Raw genomic sequence first — 9676 nt, 5'->3', positions numbered from 1 at the left:
TGTCGAAGAACCGAATCGTCCAACAAAGAGGGTAAGAATTAAAAAAGAGGAGAATGTATAACTGCACGGAATTGAAATGTATCTGGTGACCTATATCTAAGCTTCTATATTAGAAACTTTAAATTCCTCGTCGGGCTAAATACGTGTCAAGGAATCAACTTGCTAGATTGCAGAAACAGTTCGTTCGCGTCCGCGACAAGACTCGCGGTAAGAACCCAGAGGAGCCTAGCAAAGGTCCTAAATCTTCCCTTAGTTAACTACTTTACCGACCGGTAGCGGTTGAACATCCTGCGCACTACCGACCGCTCGGCCACAGATAAATCGCTGACACCGGTTCTGTTTAGACTCTAGGCTATCGCGCGGGAATATATGCGCTTTTTCTTATACCTATAGAAATGTTAAATCAAACTTTGACCGATTAATAGGCTATCAGTCGGTAAGCGTCGGCGGCAAAAAAGCGATTAATAGGCTACCCGGTCGGTAAGCGTTGGCGGGAAAAAGCCGATTAATAGGCTCCCGGTCGGTAAAGTGTTAATACCGCGCCGCGGCTTTACGCGAGGTCCTGGTGAATCGAATTAGGAAATATTACTGTAAATATCTTGAGTTCAGATGAGCTGAACGATACATTATTCGGATGGTTGAATTTATCGTTCTACCCTCCATAAGAATATGAACAAAAAAATATCGATGACCTTGAAATCTCGTTAAAAAAAAAATCCATCGACAGATGTGCCCCTTGAAACAGTATAACTTTGTCCTCTGGAGGTTTTTCATGCGACCAACAATAACGGAGATATTTGGGTGTTCCCATTTAAATGCCCCATCCTGTGTATACAAGCAAACTTTATTGGTAAACAAATGGTACGATTGACGCGATTACTGGGTGTGATCTGACTTGAGACCTGTCTTGGTCGGAAGACTCTGGTTTCTGGTGTTGGACGGTTTCCGACGACCTTCTACGACCACTGTCTTACGGTGACTCTTGGTTCACTGTTTTTTTGGTAACCGAGGAGTGAAGACACTGTGCAGAGCTTCCCAGAAAGGGGAAAGCTCCGAGCGATGGGTATTCCTTCACCGATTGGCTATCGGTACTAGCCAACAGTATTTTTCGTAGCTCTGTCTGCTTAAAGGAACTTTCTTTCGAAAAATTACCACCTTCGTGTAATTAATCATAAGTTCGATAAAAAATGTGAACTTTGAATTGCCTTATTTTTTTTATTCTTTCTTTTCAAACGTAAAGTTAGGGAAAGTACATTTTGAAAAAGGGTGAGTTTGATTTGCAAAAAGGTGAATTCGATTTGCAAAAAGTTGAATTCGATTTGCAAAGGGATAAATTTCATTTGTAAAACGTTGAATTTCGAGTGGAAAACCTGCAGTAATTTTTAGTATCAACGTAAAATCACATTTGCGCTAATTTTATCCGCGCAAAACTACACAAAAATTGCAGTTTCGCAATTTTATCTATTGGTACTGATAACGAAGATATGAAAAATCTTATTATTCATGATTATCTGACTGATCAGCCATTACCACGTGTACAATCAATGGATAAACCAATTTTTTCGTTTCTCACATTTGTTCACAGATAAGGGACATCTGCAAGGACCTGATCCTGTCCGATGACCAGCTTCGAATGGTCATGCAGAAGCTGGACGATGAGATCAACAAAGGTCTATCGAAGGAGACTCACAACTCGTCGATTGTGAAGTGTTTCACGACCTACGTGCAAGACCTTCCTAATGGCACCGGTAAGACGACACGTGATATACCGGGTGTCTCGATAAAACTCTGAAATATTACGAATATATCGTCTTCCTTGTGTCAAAATCGTGAATTTTGAAAATTTTTTATTACTTTTTAAGTGAAAGTTGTTGACCGAGTGTTACTTGAAGAATGAGAGGATAATCGAAAGAATTATTTTCTAATTAAATTTAAGTGTGAGATAAAAAGTTTGAGCAATTTTTCTCCATTTATAAAAGCTTGTAGAGAAAGAGAAAGAAAAAAGTGAATTCAATGCTAGAAAGAGCACGACGAGTGACTAATTACCATTGCCAGTGGGAGACGTGCAATCTTGTTTTTAAATTGACACGGGCATTTAACTCTCATTCCTGCCTCTCGAATACGGTTTTCTTCAACTTCTCTTTTTAGTGTAGATTTGATCTAATTCTTTTGACCAAATTATCTCACATCGCTGCCTTCCGGATACAGTTTTCCTCAACTTCTTTTCTTAGCAGAAAATTAATCAAATTTTTTAACGAAATTGTCTCACATCTCTGCCTTTCGAATACAGTTTCCCTCAACTTTCTTTTTATGCTTAAAATTAATCAAATTTCTCAGTAAAATTAACTCACATCTCTGCCTTTCGAGCACAGCTCTCCTCAACTTCCCTTCTCCACACAAAATTACTCTAATTTCCCAATAAAATTCGAATTTCAGATTTTTCAACGTCGACGACCGTGTTTCTCAGCAGAAAATTAACTCACACCTCTGTCTTTCCAATACAGTTCTCTTCAATTTTCTTTCTCAGCAGAAAATTAACTCACATCTCTGCCTTTCGAATACAGTTCTCCTCAGCTTCCTTTCTCAGCACAAAATTAATCAAATTTCTCAGTAAAATTAACTCACATCTCTGCCTTTCGAGCACAGCTCTCCTCAACTTCCCTTCTCAACAAAAAATTACTCAAATTTCCTACTAAAATTCGAATTTCAGATTTTTCAATATCGACGACCGTGATATTTCAATCCCACATTTTCTATTACCTAATATTTTCTAATCTTTTTTCACATCGATTCTATCATCGTAATTATTATCGATTTCCAGAGAAAGGTAACTTTCTGGCCCTGGATCTGGGCGGTACGAATTTCAGGGTGCTGTTGATCACCCTCGACGGTCAGAACTTCGACATGAAGAGTAAAATCTATGCGATACCGCAAAGTTTGATGTTAGGAACCGGTACACAACTGTTCGATCACATAGCCCAATGTTTAGCGCAATTCGTCAAGGATCTGAAGCTTCACGATCAGGTTCTACCTCTTGGATTCACATTCAGCTTTCCATTGAGTCAGCATGGATTGACCAAGGGTCACCTGGTCAGGTGGACGAAAGGGTTTAACTGCAGCGGAGTGGTGGATCAGGATGTGGTCGCTCTGCTCGAGGAAGCAATAGCAAGAAGAAACGTGAGTTTCACATTTTTCTTTTTCTTTCTTGTTTCATCGATGAAACGATAATTTCATTTTTAAATGTACTATTAGTTGCAATTTTCCAGTTATTTGTTCAGGTTTGTCGAAAATGTTTTTTTTTTTTTTTTTGGAATACTTGCAGGTACAATTTTACAAATACTATACTGTAAAAAAAATTGTTAAGTTAGCTTGGAAAAAGAAATAGAAAACGAATCAATCTGTAGATGTGAAATTAAGCAGGAGTATTATTATTATTGATAAATTTAATGAAATACATACAACTAAATTATCTCGTTTAATCAAGTACAATTAATTTCAAGATTCAGAAAGTTAATATAATTGATATTAAGATTACAAATTTAGTCTTATTCTATTAGAGATTGTTCATCAGCCAGTGTCAGTTAAGTCACACAGGAAAAATAGTTGAAAATTTGCATTTAATTAATAGTTAAACAGTTTCGTATAATAAAAATACCGTACCAATGGAATCTCTGCTAAAAAGAACGAAAGTTGGCACTTTCATAGCTACGTCACTATCAATGCCAAGCAACAAATGTACCTTTAATTGTTTATCTTTAGACTAGTCCAAGATTTCCGCAATTCTATATTCAAATTATGCACAAGATTATTTCACTTTTACTTTCGTAAACTATAACACATTATTTCTCAATTATTTTAAAGCTTCCATACTTTCTTTTTAACAATTTCAGCGAACTATACTATTTTCCCTCTTTATTTTTAATTTCTGCTTAATTTATCCCTGCAATTTACATTGTTTCCCACTTTCCTCCAACAAAAACCAACGTACATAAAAGAATTTACGAAATTACGAAAGAATGACTGTTTAATTTTTTCCACTTAAAATCTGTACGATTGTACCACACCAAAAATTGCAACTGATAAGCTGCGTTTAAAGAAGGCTGGCCACACGTGGAACGCGGATAAGTTCTAAATTGGTCAGTGATTTCATAACGATTGTGCTAATGAGCAACGAGAGACGAGAACAATGGCAGGGACAATTGTTGCGTACTAGCTGACCGTGGCTAATTGCAAAACCGTGCTAACTTTGATTTACTGTGCAGGACGTGAAAATCGACGTGTGCGCCATTCTAAACGACACTACGGGCACGTTGATGTCCTGCGCCTGGAAAAACAGAAACTGCCGTATCGGACTTATCGTCGGTAGGTATTCAGAGCATGTGTAACACCGGAGATGTAACGCGTGCCAACCTTCCACCGACGTCGCTTTTTGGGTCGAATTTAGATTAACTAAAACTATAGAAAATTACGAATTAACCCATTTGCATCCGTAAGCGGAATATTCCACACGCGACGATCGTCACCTATCAAAAAGCGCGGACTATTCCGCGAGCCGCGACTTTCGTTTATCACCGGACGCGGAATATTCCGCCTTGAACATTTTGTATCACCCGCACGCGGTGATACGGGCCGACTGTCGGTTGAACGCCGCTGATGTCTGCACTCAGTGGCATAGGTAGAGTCGTGATGCAAATGGGTTAAAAGTTAAAAAGAAGAAAAAAGAATCTTAGAATTTGTATGTTCCTTTCTTTTTATCTTGTTATACGGAGTTTTACCGTACTCGAATGAAAATCGTTTAAAATTCTTAAAATACGAAACTGCAAATTCAGAATTAAAAAGGAGAAAAAATAATCGAGTGAAAATCGTTTAAAATTATTAAAATACGAAATTGCAAATTCTGAATCTGTGTTCCTTTTTTTTTTCTTTATCGTGTTATACTGTACGCGATTAAAAATGATTAACGATCACGGACGCGACGATCGGTAGGTAAATAAGAAATTCTTTGAAAAGAATAATTTTGCAACGAAAGGGTTAAAATTGTATTTTCCTAATTCTGCTACGATTCTTAATTTTTCTTTACTTAATCGTCGTTGCGATTCTTTAAAGATTGCGTAATTTTGGGAAACTGAAGAAAAGTTTTACGATTCTTCAATTTTTCTTCTTTAATTTAATCGTCGGTGATTTGTTTGGCATCGACGTATTATGTGACGAAGTTGCGCAAGTGTACAGCATTATGTTGCCATGTATAGTGGATAGAATCAGTTCAAAGGTGATTTTACAGTAATCGACAAAGCGGTTTTCTTCGCTGGTGAAAAATGAAGCTTTTGCAGTTTCGTAACATTACCATTGGACCGAGGATATGTTAATTTTGTCCAAACACCTGATTATTCGTTATCCATTATTCAACACTTGTTGCGCAATTGTATTTACATAGATACCGTGATATTCGATTTCGAAGGAATCTCATTTTTTATCGTTCCGATAATCGACCGTACACGAAACGTGCCAAAAATAACGTCCGAAGTAATCGCGACTCGACGATACCACATTTTCCAGGTAGAAAAACGAACATTCGAAACGCGTGAAAATTTTCATTTCGTTATTTCAATTTTCAATTGTTACTTCTTCCAAATTTGCTCATCATAAATTCTTAATTCTTCACACCGATACCACGAATTATAATTTCTTTCCCTTTCGATCGTTAGAAAAATAATACTGCATCCAGTTCATTTCTCCTTTTCATTTGTTCACATTTCGTGGTACAAGAAAAAAGAAAAACGTTAAATCGTCTGTTTTTCCACGAATTTTCCAGGAACCGGAACGAACGCCTGTTACGTGGAGAAAACCGAGAACGTGCAGTGCGCGATCCCAGGTAACTACGCGCCGCAGAAGCCTCACATGCTGATCAACACCGAATGGGGTGCATTCGGCGAGGGTGGCGTTCTCGATTTCGTTCTCACGGAGTTCGATCACGACATCGATCGGAACTCTATCAACCCGTCTAAACAGTTATTCGAGAAGATGATCTCGGGAATGTACATGGGTGAATTGACGAGGTTGGTCCTCGAGAAAGTGGTGAACGCCGGATTACTGTTCGGCGGAAAGTGTCCCACCGATCTCAAGAAACGCGGCAAATTCTTCACGAAATACGTCTCAGAAATTGAAATGTGAGTAATTGGAGACGATTTTTTTGGAAGAACGAAATTTCGGGTTTTTCGCTTTCTCGGGTCGTTGTCGTAATTTTCCGAATTTTTTCCGTCGAAATTTCGATCGATACTTCCGAACAATTTCGGATAGAAGATTACGCTTGTAAAGTGGTTAAAAAAATTTCGATTAACGTGAGTTAGAATTCTGGATAGAAATGAGCGAAGAAATCTTTTCTTTTTTTGCACAAACGAATTATAGTTACGTAATAATTTCAGTGAGTGAAAAATTTAAAAATTCGATAGATACGAGCAAAGAAATCTTTCTTCTTTGCACAAGTGAACTATAGTTATACAACGATTTCAGCGAATGGAAAATTAAGCAGCGATTATTTTGCATCAATTAATTGATACGAATTAATTGAAAAAAAAAAAAAAAATGGATTGTTACAAATTAGTCGACGTTAATTTTCAGCGACGCGAAAGGAAAGTATACGAACTGCCGCGAGATATTAGCAGAATTAGGATTGCGAAACGTGAGCGATCAGGATTGCGAGAACGTCAGGTACGTTTGCTCGGTGGTGTCGAGGAGGGCAGCTCATTTGGCCAGCGCTGGAATTGCCACGTTATTGAACAAAATGGGCGAAGACAACGTTACAGTAGGGATCGACGGCTCGGTATACAGATTCCACCCGTACTTTCACGATCTTATGACCGAGAAGATAAACCAGTTGCAGAGCCATAAGGTGAGAGGAACAGGAAGAACGCTGGTTTCCTTCTTTCTTTAGCGTTTCTAACCCTGAATCGGACTGACAGAGTCTGACAAATCCAACGCCATAATTTTACAATTGTTTTATCTTTACTATTTTATCTTCACCAGTGTTTTATCTTTACTGCTGCTAAAATTGTGAAATTGTTGCGTTCGCAGTTGGAAAAATGGTGTGTAGAAACGCGTCAATTTCCGAGATTCGAGGGTTTGAAAGAATTACCAAATTGACAATTAGCAGTTTGAGCTATGAAATCTGATAGAACGGATCGTACGGACAAAGAACAGATCTTATATTTCTCGACGGTATCTCTGAATCTTATCTGGAACGAGGTCGAACTGTATGAAGGAAGAAATATTCTGCATGAGTCATACAGTTTCTCGTGGATAGATCTTTTTTTTGTAAAGATTCTAAGAAATTTTAATTCATATTTTCTTCAAATTTATTCCAGTCTCGTAGAGAGACCTTCGTGACAAGTTTCGAAGCAGTTATTACGAATTGCACGAGTTACGTACGAGAGTGATCAATAATTACGTGTTTTATCATTGAAATCTTTAAACAAAGAGATAACGAAGTAACAAAGATTTGTACCTATTTTTTCTTATCTAAAGAAAAGATACTGAAACAGAAAACTAGTTTAACGTTCTATCGTTCGGATTTTGAAAGAGAAATTAACGAAATAATGTGTAAAAGTTTCCTTTCAAAGGCTAAATTAAACGTTAATTTTTAACACTAAATGAGAGCGATATTGAGGCAGTAGGTCACACCTACTTGAGCAATGATTCTGTGGTGGGGCACTTTTTGAATGTATTTAGTAGCGCTCGCCCGCCCTACGAGCTCGCGGGCTCTGCTCGGGGCAAAAAAGGGCGCTCTTGTCCCGAGAGCTGACCGCGAGCCCTGCTCATAATAAAACAGAGCTCTCTTGCTCGGGGAAAAAAGAAGCGCTATTGCCCCGGACACTGCCCGCGAGCTCCGCTCCGAGCAAGAGCGCTCTTGCCCGCGAACTCTGCCCGCGAGCACTATTCGAAGCAAAAGAGAGCGCTCTTGCCCCGTGCACTGTCCGTGCGCTCTGCTCGGGGCGAAAAAGATCGCTGTTGTCCGCGAGCTCTATTCGAAACAAAAGAGAGCGCCTTGCCCCGGGCACTGTCCGTGAGCTCTGCTCAGGGCGAAAAAGAGTGCCCTTGCCCCGGGCACTGCCCGCGAGCTCCGCTCGGAGTCAAAAAGAGCGCTCTTGCTCCCAAAATGCTCTGACTTAGTCTACGAAAGCCCAAAAAATTTTCATCGAAATGAACACAATGTAACGAAGAATTTCTAATGTTTTCTTGCAGTTCGACTTAATGCTGTCAGAGGATGGTAGCGGACGTGGAGCGGCGTTGGTCGCCGCGGTGGCCGCCGCACACCGGTGAAGACAACGACTGTGCCGCGTCTCTTCAACTTAGAAATTAACACTTTTCCGGCGGGCGTTTCGGGCGAGAACTTTCGTTAACCGCGGGCAGGCATGTTTGGCGGTCGCTCAAACAGCACCGACCGTTGTAACAAACATTATTTGTATAGTAACTATTAAAACTGTCGTTATATAAGGAATTATATCATTAATAAATGTTTTTTATTAATGTACATCGATATTTTATTCCGGTATGATGATATATTTCGAAACGTTTTCCTACGTGTGAACCGAAACGCCGCGAGAAGAGCACAACACGGAACGTAACATTGCAGGCTCTTCGTGGATCTTGTATAGTACACCTCTTCCTATTATGTCAGTAATTCTGTGCTAGTTTCTTTTCATTTCTGCACCTTCGCTACTATCTGACAGATTTCATCACTGTCACTACATATGTACATCAATATCTGACAAAGGGCCAGCATATATTTCGTCGCGATTTCTCCTACTCGCCATTGTTGATAAAAATTACAAATTTAAAAAAAAAACGCACTGGAAAACTCGCTAACCAAAATTAACAGACACTACTCTTCTCAACTGGCGAAGATTATGCCGAAATAGACGAAATAAACGTAAATCTTTTGGTTTGATATTCGACGAACGAGAAAAATGCAACACGCCCGCTTAAAGGCGCTTAGGGTCGAAAGTTACCACGCGCACACGACGACGCCCGCCGTGAAAGTGTTAAGTTATATACGCAGTAACGATACAAATTTGACACACCGTTAACATACACGTACACAGAGCTATGCATGAAGTCACACGTATGCGTCGAGGAGATGATGTGTAAAGTCAAAGAAATCGAGTTAGCCATTCAAATGTTAAAAAAAATATGAGTGAGAGAGAGAGAGAGAGAGAGAGAGAGCGAGAACGAGAGAGAGAGAACGAGTGTGTAACTGTGTCTGTTCGATAGAGAAATTATACGTGTGTGAGAATGAAGACCGTATGGAAAATGGGAGAGATTGAAAGTGAGCTTCATACGCACTTGTACATAGAGCATAAAATGTAGCCTAGACGCGTCGAAACTGAACAGTACTTGCAAACAATTTCCTCATTTACAAGCCGACGAAACGTGGTGCTCTCACGTTTTCAGTTTCGCCAGATCGCAAGAGCGAGATCGAGAAAGTAGAGAAAAAAGTGAAGAAAATCCACGAAACGTAACTTTTCCCTCCCCCCACCTCTTTCAGTGTTTTCATATGGAAATGTGGTTGTACGCAAACGATTTAAATAAACCACTCTAACAAATAACGATCTGAAACAAAACAAACAAGTTCTATACTACTGCCATAAGTGCAACCGGATAAGTTACACACAGCTGGAAA

The 9676-nt window shown here is 39.3% G+C and overlaps 1 protein-coding gene across 2 annotated transcripts in view; it reads left to right on the top strand.

Moving 5' to 3' along the window:
• Positions 1 to 9670, top strand: part of LOC108576613 (hexokinase type 2) — a 46775-nt gene extending 37105 nt beyond the window's left edge. For both annotated transcript variants that reach the window (XM_017939634.1, XM_017939635.1), the window contains exons 2-7: positions 1586 to 1748; positions 2822 to 3177; positions 4263 to 4362; positions 5813 to 6167; positions 6619 to 6889; positions 8239 to 9670. In XM_017939634.1, the coding sequence (XP_017795123.1) occupies positions 1586 to 1748; positions 2822 to 3177; positions 4263 to 4362; positions 5813 to 6167; positions 6619 to 6889; positions 8239 to 8316 (1323 nt within the window). In that variant the 3' untranslated portion in view covers positions 8317 to 9670. The remainder of the gene's footprint in view (positions 1 to 1585; positions 1749 to 2821; positions 3178 to 4262; positions 4363 to 5812; positions 6168 to 6618; positions 6890 to 8238) is intronic.
• Positions 9671 to 9676: the final 6 nt, after the last annotated feature.

The sequence above is a fragment of the Habropoda laboriosa genome, unplaced genomic scaffold (assembly GCF_001263275.1).
Source record: "Habropoda laboriosa isolate 0110345459 unplaced genomic scaffold, ASM126327v1 scaffold385, whole genome shotgun sequence".
In the NCBI taxonomy this organism is placed as follows: domain Eukaryota; kingdom Metazoa; phylum Arthropoda; class Insecta; order Hymenoptera; family Apidae; genus Habropoda; species Habropoda laboriosa.
Note: the sequence above shows the minus strand (reverse complement) of the source record. Positions and strands in the feature narration are given on the sequence as shown.